Source organism: Garra rufa, chromosome 20 (assembly GCF_049309525.1).
Source record: "Garra rufa chromosome 20, GarRuf1.0, whole genome shotgun sequence".
In the NCBI taxonomy this organism is placed as follows: Eukaryota; Metazoa; Chordata; class Actinopteri; order Cypriniformes; family Cyprinidae; genus Garra; species Garra rufa.
Genome location: NC_133380.1, coordinates 37,172,348 through 37,194,780, shown reverse-complemented (window position 1 = coordinate 37,194,780; position 22,433 = coordinate 37,172,348). Strand labels below are relative to the sequence as shown.

The following is a 22,433-nucleotide window of genomic DNA, read 5'->3' as shown; positions in this document are numbered from 1 at the left end:
CCTGACGCTCATTCTGATAGCACCCAGATGGCCCAAATCTCCATGGCTGGCACAGATAATTCCTCTTCTGTATGCACAGCCGTGGCCACTTCCGCTACGCACAGACCTCCTGTCTCAAGCGAACGGGGAGATCTACCATCCCCACCCAGACAGGGTGGCTTTATGGGCCTGGCCCGTGAGAGGTCAAACTTAAACACATTGGGGCTCCCCCCACGTGTTGTCGCTACCATTCAGAATGCCAGAGCCTCCTCCACACGCTCTCTTTACAACTGCAAGTGGCGTGTGTTTGAGCAGTGGTGCGATGAGCGCCAGCTGATAGCGTATCAGTGCTCATTCACTGCTATTTTGAGCTTTTTGCAAGACCTTATCGATGGTGGAAGATCTTTTTCCACTATTAAGGTTTACTTGGCGGCTATCGCCGCATGTCATGTTGGGTTCGATGGCACGACAGTGGGGCAACACCCCCTCATTCGTAGATTTATGAAAGGCGCCCGCCGCTCCCTTCCAGTCACTAAAAAAGTGATTCCAGAATGGGACCTCTCCATGGTGCTGGGGGTCTTGTCTCAATACCCTTTTGAACCGCTGGGAGACATTTCTCTTAAGCTTCTGTCTCTTAAGACAGCTCTGCTCCTGGCACTGGCATCAGCCAAACGTGTCAGTGACTTGCATGCACTCTCAGTCCATTCCTCATGCACGAAATTCTCCATCAATGGAGATAAGGTCTTTCTAAGGCCTAACCCAGCCTTTATGCCAAAATGCTTCCCAGCATTTGCGTGTGAGGTGATTCAGCTTTCCGCTTTTCATCCTCCTCCTTTCTCCTCTTCAGAGGATAAGAGGCTGAACGCTTTATGTCCTGTTCGCTCTTTACGGGTTTACATTGACAGGACCAGCGCTTTCAGAAGGAGCGACCAGCTCTTCATTTCTTGGGCCTCCCCAAACACAGGGAATCCCATTTCTAAGCAACGCCTCTCTCATTGGCTTGTGGAAGCCATCTCCTTGGCATATGAATCTAAGGGAGTGCGTCCTCCAGAGGGCCTCAGAGCTCACTCCACTAGAGGCTTGGCAGCCTCCTGGGCTCTGTTTAACGGGGTTTCCTTGCAGGACATTTGTGCCGCTGCAAGCTGGGCCTCACCACATACATTTGTCAGATACTACCGGCTGGATGTCACCCAGACCCCGGTAGCTCATTCTGTTTTAGGTGTGGGTTCTTCGTTGGGTGGCGCCCTCGGACCCTTAACACCTTAGGCTTGAGTGGTCCAACTCAGCTTATTCATGTTTCTAAGCAAGTCATCTGCCCCCCCCCCCACCCACATCTTTAGTATGTGTGCATATATTATTATTAATATATCAGCATGAGGTGTGTGGCCATATTATGTGCATGTTACCATAGTTCATTCTTGCACAGCTGGTATTCATGCTCATTATGGGGGTCTGATCCTTGGTGACGTGTCAAGCACCGCCTCTCCAGGTGACCGTCCTCTGGCTTACAGGGCCTCACTGTGGGTGTATTGGGCAACCGGGGAGCTGTCCATATCTCCCATAGGTGGATCTCGAACACGAGATGATGAAAGAGAACAATAGGTTACTGTCGTAACCCCGGTTCTCTGAAACATCGAGTGGAGAGATCCACCAAGTTTGCCCCGCTTGCTGCGAGAAGCGAATATGCTCACTGAGGAAAGGTAGCTGTCTGTCTGTCTGTCAAGCCAGACTTGGTGCAATTGGATGCTTCTGCAGAGGTCAGGTACGGATGCCCTTCCCATAGGTGGATCTCTCCACTCGATGTTTCAGAGAACCGGGGTTACGACAGTAACCTATTGTTTTGTTTGTCGCCCTCTATAGATCAAAGCTGGCCATCATCCCTCAGGATCCCTTCCTGTTCTCCAGCTCCGTGCGAGAGAACCTTGATCCCCATAGCCGTCATCCAGACTTTCGTTTGCTAGATGCTCTTGAGCAATGCCACCTGGGAGATGTAGTACAGAGGATTGGTTAGAACTGATCACTTTTGATTGTTGCATTGAACTTGTTCTATTCAAATCCATCTTACTGTAATGGATTTATGTAGAGCATGTATATATTTCTTTATTTATTTTTACTTTGTCTGTGTATCCCATTGCAGGAGGCCTTGAATCGGAAGTTGGAGAGAGAGGAAAGTCTCTGTCTGTTGGCCAGAGGCAGTTGCTGTGTCTTGCCCGTGCTCTGCTCACAGAAGCTAATGTACAAAACTAATGTATAATTTAATTAGAACGTAATGTCAAAAATATCTGTTATTCGTATGCTGTATGCACTTTTTTAATTTATTCTTCAATAGATTTTGTGCATTGACGAGGCCACAGCAAGCGTCGATCATAAGACTGACATGCTTCTACAGAAAACCATCAGAGAAAAATTCAAGGATAAAACCGTTCTTACCATCGCCCACAGGTATCAAACTGCTTTATACAGTGCCTTGCGAAAATATACCCCTTAAATTTTTAATTAACTTAACTTAATTTTTTCCCCACATCAGTCTACACTCAGGTTTTTAACATCTTTGCAAATGTATTAAAAATAAAAAAAACTTAAATGGTTTCATTGCATAAGTATTCATACCTTTATCTGAACAATCTGAAATTTAGCTCAGGAGCTTTCATATTGCTTTTAGATGTTACTGCACTTACCTGTGGCAAATTCAATTGAATGAGCAATGTTGGGGAAAGTTACTTTTAATAGTAATGCATTACAATATTGAGTTACTCCCTAAAAAAGTAACCAATTACGTTACTTAGTTACTTTTTATGGAAAGTAATGCGTTACGTTACTTTTGAGTTACTTTTTAAATCTGGGCAGGGCTTGCTTGTTTGTTTTTAATATAAAAAGTTCTATTTTTGGCCTCAGGCTTACAGAAAAGTAAATTCACGTCTGTACAGTAGACCACAGAAAAAAAGTCAACTCTTCAGCAATTAAAAAAAGGAAAACAAATGTTAGATTATCTTCAGTAACTTTTGCTTATTAGTATGGATGAATTGGTTCATCGAAGATTGGCAGCAAAGACATCGGTTTATAAAGTGGGATTAAATACATAAAGGATATTTGTATTATTTAACATATTTAATTATTGCAGGTTTGCATTGAAATTCACTGTTTTTATTCATTTTGAGGAATACTGTATCTGTTTTTTTAGTGAGTGAGATGAATTAATGCATGTTCACATTTATTCTAGAACAACTTACAATTTCTCTCAACATGGGGACAGGAGAGCTTTTAATCATCACCGTAAATAAATAATTAGATACATATAGATTGTTAATTTAGTTGGTAACCCTTTACATAAGGGTTCATTATTTAACTACGTTAGATAACATGAACGTCGAAACTTGTGTTTGGTAACATTAGTTTTTAGTGAGTGAGATGAATTAATATATGTTTACATTTATTCTAGAACTAAAGTAACATCTTACTTACGATTTCTCTCAACATGGGGACAGGAGAGCTTTTAATCAATAAATGGGGGGAGGGTAACTGGCGTTACTTATTTAAAAAAGTAACTGAGATATTTTCTTGTCAATTAAAAAGTAATGCGTTACTTTACTAGTTACTTGAAAAAAAAGTAATACTATTACGTAACTTGCCTTACTTGTAATGCGTGTCCCCCAACACTGTTAATAAGTATGATTTGGAAAGGCACACACGTCTTAATAAAAGGTCTAACAGCTGAAAATGCGTATCAGAGCAAAAACCAAGCCCTGAGGTAAAAAAAAAAATCTGCCTGTAGAGCTCAGAGACAGGATTGTCAACAAGCCATGCATCTAGGGAAGAGTTCAGAAAAACTACTACTGCATTGGAGGTTCACAGAAGCATGTAGTCTCCGTTACCCTTAATGGAAGAAGTTTGGGACTCTTTCTAGAGCTGGCCTCTTTCTGAGCAATTGATGGAGAAGGGCTTTGGTTAGAGTGGTGACCAAGAACCTGATGGTTACTCTAGTTGACAATCAGCACCTAAAGAACTCTCAGATTGTGAGAAACAAGATTCTGTGCTCTGATGAGCCTCAACTGCAAGCATCATGTTTGAAGGAAACCAGGCACTGCTCAACACCTGCAGATTACCATCACAAAAGTAAAGTGTGGTGTTAGCAACCTCATGCTGTAGGACTGAGGGACTCGCCAGAGTAGAAGAAAAGCTCAATGCACCAATATATAGAGATATCCTTAATGAAAACTCAGTCCAGAGTATTCAGAACCTCAGACTGGGCAGAAAGTTCACATTCCAACAGGACAACAAGCCTAAGCACACTGCAAAAGTGGCTTATAGACAACTCTGTGAATTTCCAACTTGACAGAGCTTGCGAGGTGAAGTGAGGAGAAGAATGGCAGATAATTGCCAAATGCTGATGTGCAAATCTTGTTGTATCATACCCAAAAAGACTTGAGGCTATAAAGGTGTTTCAGCTATGTACTGAGTTAAGGGTATGAATACTTATGCAATGTACTTTATTTATTTATTTTGTTATGAAGTTGTGACAATTTTTGACAATTTTTGCTTTATCATTATGGTGTATGGAATGTAGATTGATGCGGAGAAAAAAAAAAGCAATTTAAAGCGGTTTAGCATAAGGGAGCAACATAACAAAACATGGAAAAACCATGTAGTATGAGTATGAATACTTTTGCACGGCACTGTAAATGCTCTCTTTATTTATATAACGTATTATTATAGTGACACGGTAATACACCTTTGTGTACAGTTTTGTGAGGCACATATTAAATAAAACCTGACAAAGCAGATGCAGATTTACATTGTAAAGGTATATGTGCAACTATTGTATGGTTGTAAATCCCCTTTTAAATTACTATCTCTGTCAACCTTTGAACTCAACAGTTCTGTTTATAACATACCTGCAAGCATTTTTAGGTAACATTAAAGTGTACAGTAAGTGCAGTAACTAAATATATATAGATTGTTAATTTAGTTGGTAACCCTTTACATAAGGCTTCATTATTTAACTACGTTAGATAACGTGAACGTCGAAAGTTGTGTTTGTTCACATTACTTAATGCACTGTGAACTAACATGAAAAAACAACGAATGAATGCGTTTTTAGTAACTAACATTAGTAAAGATGAATAAATTGTGTAATGCACTATTCATTATTTGTTCATGTGAGCTAATACATTATCTATTGTTAACAAATGACACCCTATTTTAAAGTGTTACCATTTTGTATTCAGGGTTTTTTCATTTTCTCTCGTTGTCTGGTTGATAAAAACAAAACAAAAAAACATTTTAGACCGTTTTACATCTACCTTTTGAATGAACATAACATGTTGTTCAGATGAATCACCTGCCAAGAATAATTTTGTTGCCGCACAAACCCAACCAGTCTTTCTTATCCCACAGGCTAAATACAATCATGGACTCTGACAGAGTTCTAGTGATGCATGCTGGGAAAGTGGTGGAGTTTGACAGCCCTGCTGCTCTGTGCCAAAGAGAAGATTCTGTTTTCCAGAAACTCTTACGCGGAGGAGAAGATTGAGTTTTAAATACTGTATTTTCAGCAGAATGCACTTGGGAGTCCTATGCATAAAGGCCATATGTGCAAATACCTGCAGTTTATAACTCAGGGGAAAATTTGTAATAATGCTCACATTTGTATGGATGTAAATGCGTCTGTTTTAGAATTAAATGTTTTTTTAAATTATAAGTCTGTTTACAGATTTGCATCTTTCAGACAGGATCGACTCAAAGTACTTTCCCCCTCTTCGATCAGGTAACATTCTTGAAAACGAAGGTGTGGGAGTCCCACTAAATATTTATCTCTGTGGTTAGAATGCATTCTCTCTTCTGAGAATTCTCAATGCGTAATTGGTTTCATTAGAGGTGTGAACGCTTGTAATAAGGCGTCTCCACCCAGAACGACCTGGGTGAGAGTGACTGCACCCTGTGTGAGTCATATGGGAGTACATGTGTGCATAGTTAATCTTTTTTTCTTACCCATTCCTTTTGATTTCCTCCCATCAATCTCAAACTAGGGAGAGGTTTATTATTGTTATGTCACCCTGCCTCCAATGTAGAACAGGCAGTGATGCTGAAGCTTTATAAGGTATGCGTTTGGCCTGGTCGAACCAGTTGGTTCACTCTTCAAGTGTATTACTTGCTGCGGTGAGAATTTCATAAACAGTGAGAAGAGAACGGAGGTAAACACGGTCACATCCAGAGAAAAGTCTTTTTCAGCATGGCACGTTATCACAGCTGATATCGAACGAGGATTTAAGAGCTCATGGAACACAAGGTAAGGCTTTTCTTTGCTGTTCAAATTTACAACAGTACTTTGAACTGTACTACGTTGCGTAAAACAGCCAGTATGGTACTGAAAGTAAAGTTTGGTTGTTTGGTGTCCAGCTGTTTTTGTTATGATTGAATATGCAGCGCTTGCATAGGTTGTGTTTTTACAGTCATTTAAAAGTAGTTTAATGTATTCATATTACAAACGGCACTTTTATGGAAAGTTTCTGAAAAACATTTTCAGCTCCTGTACCTTTAATTTTGTGTTGACTGTAAATATACATGTTAATAAATAGGCTTTTTGCATGTTAAGTGTGTGTAGATAATAGCAGTTGGAAGATTTTAGACCTGTTTCGAGGAAATGAAAGCATCAAATTATTTTAATTGAATAGTTGAGCTGGTTATGAAAATATGTGCCCTTGCAGATGATCATTGGAGCACCTGGTACCTCTACCATTATGCATGTTTAATACAGAGGGTGTGGTTAACAAGGTGAGGTCTGTTCACAGTTTCCTTTGTCTGGCCTAACCTGTTCCTAACGCCCTCTTGTTACACTATCCCTGAACAATTCCTTGAATACCTCACAGTTTCGTCTGGGATAAATGTAGATGTTTTGTAAAGCATTACAAAGATAAATGTCTAAAGTAAATTTAAACTTAGGTCGTTCTGTTTGCTCTTTTCTGAGGCAAGGGATTTTTTCATTCAATGATTCTCCATATGATCATCGCTCATGTTTGTGATTGCATTATGGGCAACTATTAACAATAGTTGTGTCAGTAATAATTGGCGCTGAAACTCTTCTGAATCATTTATTTTGCCTCAACAGGGTTGCGTTTTGGAGGCTTTAGCACTGTAAATATTTACAGAAATGGTATGTTATCTCTTTTTTTTTTTATCTAGTCTGTATGCAAACATTTAAAGGGTTCACAAGTTCACCCAAAAATTTAAATTCTGTCATTAATTACTCACCCTCATGTCATTCTTCGGAACGCAAGTTAAGATATTTGAGATTAAATCTAAGAGCTCTATGACCTCCATAGCTAGCAAGGTTCCTACCATGTTCAAGGTCTAGAAAGGTACCAAGAACATTGACAAAACTGTCCATGTGACATCAGTGGTTCAAACCTTAATTGAATGAAGCTACAAGAATACTTTTTGTGAGCAAAAAGTATTCTCTGCATCACCCTAGAACCATTGTGGAGAGATGCCATGATGTATGCGAGTGCTTTCTTCTTAATGTAAACAACGTTTGTGTTGTAGTACTCTCCAAAATGAAGAACTTTTGAATAAAGTTGTAAAAGTATTCTCGTAGCTTTCTAAAACTATGGTTGAACCACTGATGTCTCATGTCTATTTTGACTATTTTGTTGATGTTCTTGGTACCTTTTTGGGTCTTAAACGTTGTAGGACCCAGAGAGCTCTCGGATTTCGTCAAAAATATCTTAAAGGAGTAGTTTAACAAAAATTTACAGATAATGTACTCACCCCCTTGTCATCCAAGATGTTCATGTCTTTCTTTCTTCAGTAGTTAAGAAATGATGTTTTTTGAGGAAAACATTTAAGGATTTTTCTGCATATAATGGACTTTTATGGTGCCCCCGAGTTTGATCTTCCAAAATGCAGTTTAAATGGCTCTAAATGATCCCAGCCGAGGAACAAGGGTCTTATCTAGCGAAACGATCGGATATTTTCTAAAAACATTTACAATTTATATACTTTTTAATCTCTACACAGAGTACACACAGAGCTAGACAAGAGAGGCATTTGAGGTTAAAAAGTATATAAATTGTATTTATTTTATTTTTTTAAATAACTGATCGTTTTGCTAGATAAGACCCTTCTTTCTCGGCTGGGATTGTTTAGAGCCATTTGAAGCTGCATTTTGGAAGTTCAATCTCGGGGCACCATAGAGGTCCATTATATGGAGAGAAATCCTGAAATGTAACATTTTGTACATGCAAGTCGTAAATTTCCTTACGACTGAAGAAAGACATGAACATCTTGGATGACAAGGGGGTGAGTACATTATCTGTAAATTTTTGTTCTGAAAGTGAACTACTCCTTTAATATGTAATTCAAAGATGAACGTAGGTTTTACGTGTTTGGAATGACAGGAGTGTGAGTAATTATTGACAGAATTTTCATTTTTGGGTGAAATAACCCTTTAAGTTGCTAATTACATATCAGAAGTGCAATACTTATCTCATACTGGTCTTTATTTTCTTTTCTGTACATGCACTTAATTTCACAAAATATGAAAAAATACACCATCTTGTAATTTTGCAGTCTATTCTTCGAAGAAGCCTCTCTGACAGCCTGCTGGTTGAAGATGACAATGTCTCTGTAGAGGGTTTGGAATACACAGACCTGCACTTTCATGAAGGTATAGTTTTATAACTGTTTGAATATGAATATTTTTTGCATCATTGTATATTAATTGAGCATCAGATTGCTGGTTCAGTTACTTTCACTGTGGAGAAAAAGCCCATGAATCTCGAAATGGGGAAAATATGTGACCCTGGACCACAAAACCAGTCACAAGTTTTTTTAAATTTGAGATTTATACATCATCTGAAAGCTGAATAACTAAAGGACAACAGGACAATATTTGGCCAATTTGACAATCTGGAATCTGACGGTACAAAAAAAAAATTAAATATTGAGAAAATCGCCTTTAAAGTTGTCCAAATGAAGTTCTTAGCAATACATATTACTAATCAGTATCTTCATGGAACATGATCTATACCTAAAGTTTACCCATGTTACTTAAGACTGGTTTTGTGCAAGGTTTTGGCCAAGGTCACATATAAAAATAAATGGTTTTCATTTTTACATTTCCATTTCAGATGATGAATTTGTGGGGGCCAGTGGTCAGTTTGATCTAAGGAGGAATGAACAAAAGAAGAATGAAGCTGTGAACATTTTGAAGTTGATTGATAATGACAAGGAGGTAGCGAAGCATGGTATGAAATCCAGCAGGAGCTTGGAAAGTCTGGATATCAAAGCTCCAAATGAGGTCTGTGCACATCACATTAACTTTTAAAAAAATCCTGAATCATAAAACCCCTAATCAAATTAATTTATGATTTAAATGTTTCAACAGGTGTGGAAAGATTCATATGACAGGCTCTACAATTCTAAAGTCAAGAAATACATGAAAGGAAATAAAGCTGTTAAGGAAACCAGACTTGGCATACACAATGGGCCAGGGGCAACTCAAACACTTGACCGCAAAGGCAAAGTAAATGTGGCGGCTTTTCTTGAGAATGCAGATCGGATGCGTCTCGCTCCATATGAAATGGAATCTGACAATCAAGTGGGGCCATTCATGGTGCATTATGACACGGATTCTACAGGCGAATATGACTCAAGTCTTACACTGCCAAAAACCCAAGGATCTCACCTCACAAAAGGACATTTCAAAGGCCCAAAAACAGTGCTTCATTCTTCTGATATGGATATTGATGTACCATCAGTTAATGTCAAGAAATCAAAATTTAAACTGCCAAAGATGAGCCTCTCTGGAAACAAGAACACTGACATCAATTATGATGGAACTATGAAGGGGCCAAAAGTAGATGCAGGTCTTAATGGTTCTAATATACGAATTGATGGACCAAAGGCTGATTTCAAAGGTCTAAAAACAGATCTTCCAGACATCAACACGCCATCTGGAAAACTGAAAGCACCCACTTTCAGCATGCCTGATTTTGGCTTGTCAGGATCCAAACCTGACTATGATCTGAAAACCCCTAAATTTAAGGCAGACTTTGATTCACCAGACATCAACATCAGAGGTCATAAACCAGACATCACAGCACCTGACATGGATGTCGATATTCCTGAAGGTACATTTAAAGGACCAAATTTCAGGAAACCCAATCTCGACATAAATGCCCCTTCTGGTAACCTGAAGTTGCCAAAATTTGGCTTGTCTGGTAGCAAGCCAGAAGGAGCTGATCTTAAAATCAAATCTCCAGACCTGAATCTCAACAGTCCCAAAATTAAGGGAGGAATCAATACCCCAGACATGGACCTGACTCTGCCTCAGACTGATCTGAAAGGACCAAACCTAGATATCAAAACACCTGATATTGATGGCCCTTCAGGTAAATTTAATATGCCAAAGGTAAAGATGCCCAGTTTTGGCCTGTCAGGTTTGAAAGGGCCACATATGAATCTGGATGCTGACATTGACAAGCCTGACCTTAATCTGAGTGCATCAACTCCCAAACTAAATGCAGGAATAAAGAGTCCTGATATTGACTTACATGGACCTAATGTTGATCTCAAAGGTCCGAAAACAGATCTTACACTTCCAGACATGAACATGCCATCTGGAAAAATGAAAATGCCCACTTTCAAGATGTCTGATTTTGGTCTCTCCGGACCCAAAATAAAAACACCCGACTATGATCTGAAGACTCCTGAAATGGATCTGTCAGCTCCAAAGTTTAAGGCAGACTTTGATTCACCAGACATCAACATCAAAGGTCATAAGCCAGATATCAAAACACCAGACTTGAATGTTGATTTTCCTAAAGGCAAAATTAAAGGACCAAATTTCAAGACTCCCAATCTTGATGTGAATGCACCTGACTTCGACATCAATGCTCCTTCAGGTAAAATGAAGCTGCCAAAATTTGACATCTCTGGTAAAAAAGCAGAAGTACCAGATCTTAAAATCAAATCTCCAGACCTGAATTTCAAAAGCCCCAAAATAAAGGGAGGAATCGATACCCCAGACATGGACCTGAGTCTGCCTCAAGCTGATTTAAAAGGCCCAAACCTAGATATCAAATCACCTGATATTGATGGCCCTTCAGGTAAATTTAATATGCCAAAGGTAAAGATGCCCAGTTTTGGCCTGTCAGGTTTGAAAGGGCCACATATGAATCTGGATGCTGACATTGACAAGCCTGGCCTTAATCTGAGTGCATCAACTCCCAAACTAAATGCAGGAATAAATAGTCCAGATATTGACTTACATGGACCTAATGTTGATCTGAAAGGTCCAAAAACAGATCTTACACTTCCAGACATGAACATGCCATCTGGAAAAATGAAAATGCCCACTTTCAAGATGCCTGATTTTGGCCTCTCCAGACCCAAAATAAAAACACCCGACTATGATCTGAAGACTCCTGACATGGATCTGTCAGCTCCAAAGTTTAAGGCAGATTTTGATTCACCAGACATCAACATCAAAGGTCATAAGCCAGATATCAAAACACCAGACTTGAATGTTGATTTGCCTAAAGGCAAAATTAAAGGACCAAATTTCAAGAAACCCAATTTGGATGTGAATGCACCTGATCTCGACATCAATGCTCCTTCAGGTAAACTAAAGCTGCCAAAGTTCGGCATCTCTGGTAGCAAGCCAAAAGGGCCTGATTTCAAAATCAAATCTCCAGACTTGAATCTTAAAAGCCCCAAAATAAAGGGAGGAATTGATACCCCAGACATGGATCTTACCCTGCCTCAAACTGATTTAAAAGGTCCAAACCTAGATATCAAATCACCTGATGTTGATGTTAGCGGTCCTTCAGGTAAATTCAATATGCCAAAGCCAAAGATGCCCAGTTTTGGCCTGTCAGGTTTGAAAGGGCCACATATGAATCTGGATGCTGACATTGATAAGCCAGACCTCAATTTGAGTGCATCAACTCCCAAACTTAATGCAGGGATAAATGGTCCTGATATTGATATTCATGGACCTAATGCTAATTTCAAGGGTCCAAAAACAGACCTTACACTTCCAGACATTGACATGCCATCTGGAAATATGAAAACACCTACTTTTAAGATGCCTGATTTTGGTCTCTCAGCACCAAAAATAAAGACACCTGATTATGATCTGAAGACTCCTGAAATGGATCTGTCAGCTCCAAAATTTAAGGCAGACTTTGATTCCCCAGACATGAATGTTGATTTCCCAAAAGGAAGATTTAAAGGACCAAATTTCAAGAAACCTGATTTTGATGTTAATGCACCTGACCTCGACATCAATGCCCCTTCAGGTAAACTGAAATTTCCAAAGTTTGGATTTTCAGGTAGTAAGCCAAAAGGACCAGATCTTAAAATCAAATCTCCAAAGATGAATTTCAAAAGCCCCAAAATGAAGGGAGGAATCGATACCCCAGACATGGATCTGACTCTGCCTCAAACTGATTTAAAAGGCCCAAACTTAGATATCAAATCACCTGATATTGATGTCAATGGCCCTTCAAGTAAATTCAATATGCCAAAGTTAAAGATGCCCAGTTTTGGCCTGTCAGGTTTGAAAGGGCCACATATGAACGTGGATGCTGACATTGATAAGCCTGACCTTAATCTAAGTGCTTCAACTCCCAAACTAAATGCAGGATTAAATAGGCCTGATATTGACATTCATGGACCAAATGTTGATCTTAAAGGTCCGAAAACAGACCTTAAACTTCCAGACATGGACATGCCATCTGGAAAAATTAAAATGCCAAATTTCAAGATGCCTGATTTGGGTCTCTCAGGACCCAAAATTAAAACGCCTGACTATGATCTGAAGACTCCTGACATGGATCTTTCAGCTCCAAATTTGAAGGCAGACTTTGATTCACCAGACATCAACATCAGAGGTCATAAGCCAGATATCACAACCCCAGACTTGAATGTTGATTTCCCTAAAGGTAAAATTAAAGGGCCAAATTTCAAGAAACCCAGTCTTGATTTGAATGCACCAGACCTTGACATCAATGCTCCTTCAGGTAAACTGAAGCTGCCCAAATTTGGCTTTTCTGGTAGTAAGCCAAAAGGGCCTGATATTGACTTACATGGACCTAATGTTGATCTCAAAGGTCCAAGAACAGACCTGACTCTTCCAGATATTGATAAGCCATCTGGAAAACTGAAAATGCCCACTTTAAAGATGCCTAAGTTTGGTGTCTCTGGACCAAAAATAAAGACCCCTGACTATGATTTGAAGACACCTGAAATGGATCTGTCAGCTCCAAAGATTAAGGCAGACTTTGATTCCCCAGACCTTAACATTAAAGGACATAAGCCAGAAGTCAAAGGCCCTGACATGAACCTTAAATTCCCTAAAGGTACATTTAAAGGCCCAAACTTAAAGACACCCAATCTTGACATGAATGCACCTGACCTCGATATCAACAAGCCTTCTGGAAAACTGAAAATGCCCACTTTAAAGATGCCTAAGTTTGGTGCCTCAGGGCCAAAACTAAAGACACCTGACTATGATTTAAAGACCCCTGAAATGGATCTGTCAGCACCAAAGTTCAAGGCAGACTTTGATTCCCCAGACCTGAATCTCAAAACCCCCAAAATTAAGGGAGGACTCAATACCCCAGACATGGATTTGAACTTGTCTCAAACTGATTTAAAAGGCCCGAACCTAGATATTGAAAAACCTGATTTTGATGTTAATGGCCCTTCAGGTAAATTGAATATGCCAAAACTAAAGATGCCTAAGTTTGGTGTCTCAGGACCAAAAATGAAGACGCCTGACTATGATTTGAAGACCCCTAAAATGGATCTGTCGGCTCCAAAATTCAAGGCAGACTTTGATTCCCCAGACATGGATTTGACCCTGCCTCGAACTGATTTAAAAGGCCCGAACCTAGATATCGAAAGACCTGATTTTGATGTTAATGGCCCTTCAGGTAAATTGAATATGCCAAAACTAAAGATGCCCAAGTTTGGTGTCTCAGGACCAAAAATGAAGACGCCTGACTATGATTTGAAGACCCCTAAAATGGATCTGTCGGCTCCAAAATTCAAGGCAGACTTTGATTCCCCAGACCTGAATCTCAAAAGCCCCAAAATTAAGGGAGGACTCAATACCCCAGACATGGATTTGAACTTGCCTCAAACTGATTTAAAAGGCCCGAACCTAGATATCGAAACACCTGATTTTGATGTTAATGGCCCTTCAGGTAAATTAAATATGCCAAAGCTAAAGATGCCCAGTTTTGGACTACCAGGTTTGAAAGGGCCACATATGAATCTGGATGCTGATATTGATAAGCCCGACCTTAATCTAAGTGCATCGACTCCCAAACTAAATGCAGGAATAAATAGTCCAGATATTGACTTACATGGACCTAATGTTGATCTCAAAGGTCCAAAAACAGATCTTACACTTCCAGACATGGACATGCCATCTGGAAAACTGAAAATGCCCACTTTAAAGATGCCTAAATTTGGTGTCTCAGGACCAAAAATAAAGACGCCTGACTATGATTTGAAGACCCCTGAAATGGATCTGTCAGCTCCAAAATTCAAGGCAGACTTTGATTCCCCAGACCTGAATCTCAAAAGCCCCAAAATTAAGGGAGGACTCAATACCCCAGACATGGATTTGAACTTGCCTCAAACTGATTTAAAAGGCCCGAACCTAGATATCGAAACACCTGATTTTGATGTTAATGGCCCTTCAGGTAAATTGAATATGCCAAAGCTAAAGATGCCTAAATTTGGTGTCTCAGGACCAAAAATAAAGACGCCTGACTATGATTTGAAGACCCCTGAAATGGATCTGTCGGCTCCAAAGTTCAAGGCAGACTTTGACTCCCCAGACATGGATTTGACCCTGCCTCGAACTGATTTAAAAGGCCCGAACCTAGATATCGAAAGACCTGATTTTGATGTTAATGGCCCTTCAGGTAAATTGAATATGCCAAAGCTAAAGATGCCTAAGTTTGGTGTCTCAGGACCAAAAATGAAGACGCCTGACTATGATTTGAAGACCCCTAAAATGGATCTGTCGGCTCCAAAATTCAAGGCAGACTTTGATTCCCCAGACCTGAATCTCAAAAGCCCCAAAATTAAGGGAGGACTCAATACCCCAGACATGGATTTGAACTTGCCTCAAACTGATTTAAAAGGCCCGAACCTAGATATCGAAACACCTGATTTTGATGTTAATGGCCCTTCAGGTAAATTAAATATGCCAAAGCTAAAGATGCCCAGTTTTGGACTACCAGGTTTGAAAGGGCCACATATGAATCTGGATGCTGATATTGATAAGCCCGACCTTAATCTAAGTGCATCGACTCCCAAACTAAATGCAGGAATAAATAGTCCAGATATTGACTTACATGGACCTAATGTTGATCTCAAAGGTCCAAAAACAGATCTTACACTTCCAGACATGGACATGCCATCTGGAAAACTGAAAATGCCCACTTTAAAGATGCCTAAATTTGGTGTCTCAGGACCAAAAATAAAGACGCCTGACTATGATTTGAAGACCCCTGAAATGGATTTGTCAGCTCCAAAGTTCAAGGCAGACTTTGATTCCCCAGACATGGATTTGACCCTGCCTCGAACTGATTTAAAAGGCCCGAACCTAGATATGGAAAGACCTGATTTTGATGTTAATGGCCCTTCAGGTAAATTGAATATGCCAAAGCTAAAGATGCCTAAATTTGGTGTCTCGGGACCAAAAATGAAGACGCCTGACTATGATTTGAAGACTCCTGAAATGGATTTGTCAGCTCCAAAGTTCAAGGCAGACTTTGATTCCCCAGACATGGATTTGACCCTGCCTCGAGCTGATTTAAAAGGCCCGAACCTAGATATGAAAAGACCTGATTTTGATGTTAATCGCCCTTCAGGTAAATTGAATATGCCAAAGCTAAAGATGCCTAAATTTGGTGTCTCGGGACCAAAATTGAAGACGCCTGACTATGATTTGAAGACCCCTGAAATGGATTTGTCAGCTCCAAAGTTCAAGGCAGACTTTGATTCCCCAGACATGGATTTGACCCTGCCTCGAGCTGATTTAAAAGGCCCGAACCTAGATATGGAAAGACCTGATTTTGATGTTAATCGCCCTTCAGGTAAATTGAATATGCCAAAGCTAAAGATGCCTAAGTTTGGTGTCTCAGGACCAAAAATGAAGACCCCTGACTATGATTTGAGGACCCCTGAAATGGATCTGTCAGCTCCAAAGTTCAAGGCAGACTTTGATTCCCCAGACATGAATCTTGATTTCCCCAAAGGTAAATTTAAAGGACCAAACTTAAAGACACCCAAACTTGACATGAATGCACCTGACCTCGACATCAATGCCCCTTCAGGTAAACTGAAATTTCCAAAGTTTGGATTTTCAGGTAGTAAGCCAAAAGGACCAGATCTTAAAATCAAATCTCCAGACCTGGAAACTCCCAAATTAAATGCAGGGTTAAATGGTCCTGATATTGACTTACATGGACCTAATGCTGATTTCAAAGGCCCAAGAACAGACCTTACTCTTCCAGATATTAACAAGCCTTCTGGAAAAATGAAAATGCCCACCTTCAAGATACCAGATGTTGGTTTCTCAAAACCCAAAATCAAGACACCAGACTATGATCTGAATGCCCCTGAAATGGATCTGTCAGCTCCAAAGTTTAAGGCAGACTTGGATTCACCAGACATCAACATCAGAGGTCATAAACCAGATATCACAGCCCCAGACATGAATGTTGATTTGCCAAAAGGTAAAATTAAAGGACCAAATTTCAAGAAATCCAATCTTGATTTAAACACTCCAGACTTTGACATTGATGCACCTTCAAGTAAATTTAAACTTCCGAAGCTGGCCCTCTCAGGCAGCAAGCCAGAAGGACCTGATCTTAAGGTCAAATCTCCAAAGCTGAATCTTAAAAGCCCCAAAATAACTGGAGGAATTGATACCCCAGACATGGATCTGAGAGGTCCGAACTTAGACATCAAGTCACCTGATATGGATGTCAGTGGCCCTTCAGGTAAATTGAACATGCCAAGGGCAAAGATGCCCAGTTTTGGCCTGTCAGGTATGAAAGGGCCACATATGAATGTGGATGCTGACATCGATGAGCCTGACTTTAATCTGAACACATCAGCTCCCAAACTAAATGCTGGGATTAATCGTCCTGATTTGGACATCCATGGTCCTAATGTTGATCTCAAAGGTCCAAGAACTGACCTTACACTTCCAGACATGGACATGCCATCTGGTAAAATGAAAAAGCCTGCTTTTAAGATGCCTGATATTGGTTTCTCAGGACCCAAAGTAAATACACCTGACTATGATCTAAGGACCCCTAAAATGGACCTTCCATCTCCTAGGATTAGGAGAGAATTTGATTCCCCAGACTTCAGTATCAGAGGTCATAAGCCAGATTTCACTGCCCCAGACATGAATTTCCCTAAAGCCAAACTAAAAGGACCAAATTTCAGCAAACCCAGTGTTGATATGAATGCACCAGACTTTGACATTGATGCTCCTTCTGGGAATCTGAGACTCTCAGGAAACACGCCGGACGTAGGAGATTTTAAATTCAGCTCCCCAAAGATGAATCTCAAAGCCCCCCGAATAAAAGGAGGAATTGATAGCCCTGATTTTCAAGGCCTGGGTTCTGATGTTGATTACGGTACCTATACAATGCACACCAACAGCTTTGAAGTTCCAAGAGGTAGAACAAAGGCAGCCAAAATGTATGACTTTGATGCTCCTTCAAGAGACATCAGAATACCGACTCATCAGAAATATGGTGCCCCAGAATTTAACATGCAGGACCCCTATTACGACTTTAACAGAGACATGAAAGTTTCAGGAAAAGGTCAGTGGCCTACAATGCAAAAACATCCCTCTGGTCAGACCAGAGTCTCTGGAGTAGGTCCAACATCACCAGATGTTTACTACAATGACATGTCTGGGGCACTCAGGTCAAGACATCCTAACACAAAACCAGGCAACTTTGCTATTGATGGCAACTGGAACAATGTATCAATGCCTCAACCTCAAATTTCAAGAAGCAGAGAAAATTTAGCTGTGAGAAATTCAAGTATGGGAATGAACACCATGCAAAGATCAGGTGATCATGCAGGGTATTATAGGAATAAGGTTCCTAGACGTCATTACACTACTGATGATATATGCTACACTTACAAAGGGATGACTAGAGGAGATCGATGGGGAAACGGACAAACCGACTGTAGACGCAGACGAACAATGAGACACCTGCAAGTACATGCAATGGATCTGGAGGTTCCAGAACGCACTTTGAAAGGGTCGAGATTCAATGTTCTTAAACTAATATAGTGGGATAATTAAAGAGAAGGGATGTGGGAGACAAGAATGAGCTTGTCCTAGGTATTCATGTTTACAGGGCTGACAAGAACTAATACCATATTAAAAACTTAAAGTAGATTTTGTAAGTGGGATTGAGCAAACTTTTTTCTACACTACTTCTTAACACTGATGAACAAACCTTTCTATAAAGGAGATGTTATGTGAAATGTTAACATAAACTTGCACTTACAGTGTCATTACAGGCTCATAGAAATAAAAAATTTCTGTTTTATGTACAATATATATGTGACAAATATGTGACAATACCATGTGGATCTTGCCTGATTAATAATTGTAAATCATATATATTTTGTATATTATGTATAAATACAGTGTGGATGAAATATACACATGTAAAAAGTTTTGTCTGTAAAACGGGTTGTCTGGAGAATGTCTCATTTCTTGCCATGTTTTTTTTAAGGTTACTCATCTGTTTTCACACATTTTTAGCTCTGCACAGGGCTAGGGGGATCTGTTTTGAAGGATGTATATAAATCATTTGTGAAATATTCATGCATGCATTGTTGCTTCAACATATACAAAAACAGTTGTTGCTGTAGAAAAATTCAAATGTTATAAAATTGAATTAAACATAATGATATACCCTTTTCTGCAGTGGTTATTTTGAAAAAAAGTATTTACATTAATGTTATTTAAACATATCTTACTATATAGACAGTATTTGCACATTATGACAAAATCTGCATATATATATATTAGGGGTGGGCCGTTATCGGCGTTAACGTGCTGCGTTAACGTGAGACTCTTATCGGGCGATAAAAAAAATATCGCCGTTAATCTATTCTCAAAGTTGGGTTGGGAGCTGGGTCTAAACTACGTGAGCTATGATGACTTTCACCTTGATATTTTAGCGCGGATGACGTTTACCTAGTCGAATTGCACTGTAGGAGGCGAGAACGAGTCTTCAACTTCTGTGAAATAACCACATCAAATGAGACGTGCAAACATGGATGCAGTTATGAAGCCGCTTCAGGGCAGGTGCGTGCGTTGCTAGACCCTTTTTACTGGGGCATGTGCCCCAGTGAAAATCTCAAGTTTGAGTTATAATTTACTTTGATAATCCCGAAATAAAGACATTAAACTATATGCAACAACTGAATTGATGCTTCTAAAAGCAACACAGTTTAATGGAAGACTATGCATGCAGAAATCCATGCACGTGCGCGTCTGTGTATTTAACGGCAACGCGCACGTCGTGCCGCCTTTTGCGCAGAAGTACTTGGTTACACAAGTTTGTATAGGTAATTATGTTGTAAATGCAATTGTCAAGCAGTTTGTGATGCATTTTGGAAACAGGAGATGAGCGCCTGGTCTAATGCGCCACCTGGCCCGTTCTCGAAGACTTACTTTTAGTCATTATTTGGGTAGCACACATATTCTGAAAATGCCTTCATCAGAATTCAAATTAGCCATTTTAATCTAGATTAATCTAGATTAATTCCAAAATTTAATCTAGATTAAAAAAATTAATCTATGCCCACCCCTAATATATATATATATATATATATATATATATATATAAAAGAGTCTATTGTAGTCAGTGATAATATAAAGGCCAACCTGGAAAGCGGTTTTGCATACGGAAAGTTGACAGCAGTGTTGTTGGTATTATTTCTAAACATTCTAGCTCATGCATTTAACCCTTGTGCGACAAAAAAAAAGTTACAGATAGGTGCAAAATGGACAAAAATGATCATAAAAATTTGATTTATTAATATTTTTTTCACTTTCACTGATGTAGATTTTTAACCAGCATCTGTTCTATCCATAGATACCAAACATTTATTAATTTTCATAATTGTAACCCTTTAAATGCTGGTTTGTTTACATAATGCCACAGGTGTTTTTTAATGAAAAAAAAAAAAGAAAAATAGTTAATTTCCATATACTAAATGCTAAGCAGATTTTTTTTCTTCTTTGCTTATTAGATTCTTGGGTGTGTCAGTGAAGAACAACAACATTAATTTTGAGGCATTTATATTTTTTATGTAGTGTTAGATTTTTTTTTAAAATTACGTGCCAAATTTAAAAAAAAATGGCACAATCTAGTAAAAAAAATGGTAAAAATTTAAAATTTGAAGCCGATAAAATTAATGCCTATTAGCAAATATTGCATCATTTTATAGTCAAATGGCCCTGGGTTAAAAAATTGCAGGTTTAATAAGTTTCAATGTGGACATTTTTGTCCTTAAGGTCCTGAGTGTGAGTATTTTTGTACGGAGGGTAAAATTGATGGAAATGAGGGTGAAATATTAAATTTCAATAAAATTAAACACCTGAGCCAAAATGTATGCAGTTGGCATTAACACAGGCACACTTATAACAAAAAAACAAAACTGAAATGGACAAAAATGTCCATAAGGTCACACAAGAGTTACGAACTGACCAAAAAAGTATTGTATGAGTTGAAAATCCCATATATGCTTAAAAGCTAGTAAAATAGAGCTAAGAAATGTATGATTAAAAGTTTGAAAATTTCCCATGGACTTATTTGCATACTAAATTGTGTGGTCTTCTGTCTGTCATCTATTTGCATAGTGATTGGGATTTTGTCAAACATATTTTGCACTGTACTGTGTAGGTTCTTGTGTACAGACTGCTGACTATTTCGTCTTATTGACAACTTCATCGGAGCTGTGGTCTGCAGGGTGGTGCTCTATCAGGTGCTGTTGGTTTTGTGGGCATATGTGTTCAAACCCAAATTTGGTCTTGTGTTAGTCCCGTTTTCTCCTTTTCACTGTACATCTTACAGTGCCTTGCTTTTTTTTTTTTCACATTTTGTTATATTGCTGCCTTATGTTAAACTTTTTGTAAAACTTTTTTTTACCCACATCATTCCACACTCCATACACCATAATGGCAAAGCAAAAACAGATTTTTAACATCTTTGCAAATTCATAAAAAATAGAAAACTGACATGCATTCCATTGCATAAGTATTCATACCCTTATCTGGGACAGTTGAAATTTAGCTCAGGAGCATTCTTATTGCTTGTAGATGTTACTACACTTTGAGTGGAGTTACTGAGTTAAGTGTATGAATACTTATGCAATGTACTTATTTCAGTTTTTTATTTGTAATAAATTTACAAAGTTGTGACAGTTCTGTTTTTGCTTTGTCATAATAGTGTATAGATTGATGTGGGGAAAAAAAGGTAATTTAAAGCAGTTTAACAACAGGGCTGCAACATAACAAAAATGAAAGGGGTGTGAATACTTTCGCAAGGCACTGTATATCTGAGATACCAATGGATATTCTAACTAATGATGTGAAAAATTCATACAAGATAAAGATGGAATTGATCAAAAAGTGAAACTCGGAACCAAGTGTATTATGTAATATATTAGCCTATATTAGTCTAAATGAACAAGCTGTTTAAAAAAAATAACGTTGTTGTTCAAAATTACTTGTTGAAAATCTATGGTTAGCTAGTTTGACAAATTACAAATCTTCTTTCTTCCTTAGATGCTGTTTATCATGTGCTCTAAGATTTATATCAGACTGTAAACCTTCGACTCATCACTGTACTTTGTATCAGAGTAGGTTGGCCTTCTCTGTCTATTAGAAGAAAAATGCACTGGTACTTAATTATTTATAAAGCCATCTTGGGGATGTTGCCTTCTTATCTCTGTTGTTTTATGCAACAGAAAATTATTAAGAAATACTTGCTTTGTTCGCAAAATTGTTATATTCTTTCTGTTCCTTTTATTCGAACTGAGCTAAGAAGGCTTTTATGTATGCAGTTCCGTTTGATTGGAATCTTCTCCAATCAAAATTTAAATGACAAAATTTGCTGCCTTTGGATCATTTTAAATCAGTTATCTGGCAAACGGAAGATAGCTTTTGCTAATATTGTCTCTGAAGAAAGACATGTATAGTAATGAAAGCCAAAATATTAAATGTCATAGACACTGCTTTGTAGAGGGGGGTCAAAATGGCACTTTTCGCCTGAGATTCAGAGTCAAAATTACAGGTGGATAAAAATGACTTTAGAAAGATGGCAGCATCATAATGTTATCTATGGAGATTGGTAGGTCTGTTAGTAAAATCTGTCGAC

General features: G+C 38.8%; 1 protein-coding gene across 1 annotated transcript in view; it reads left to right on the top strand.

Moving 5' to 3' along the window:
- Window positions 1-5,677, top strand: part of abcc10 (ATP-binding cassette, sub-family C (CFTR/MRP), member 10) — a 40,631-nt gene extending 34,954 nt beyond the window's left edge. The window contains exons 19-22 of the mRNA XM_073826294.1: window positions 1,840-1,985; window positions 2,117-2,214; window positions 2,309-2,421; window positions 5,374-5,677. Coding sequence (XP_073682395.1) covers window positions 1,840-1,985; window positions 2,117-2,214; window positions 2,309-2,421; window positions 5,374-5,509 — 493 coding nt within the window. The 3' untranslated portion in view covers window positions 5,510-5,677. The remainder of the gene's footprint in view (window positions 1-1,839; window positions 1,986-2,116; window positions 2,215-2,308; window positions 2,422-5,373) is intronic.
- The last annotated feature ends 16,756 nt before the right edge of the window (window positions 5,678-22,433 follow it).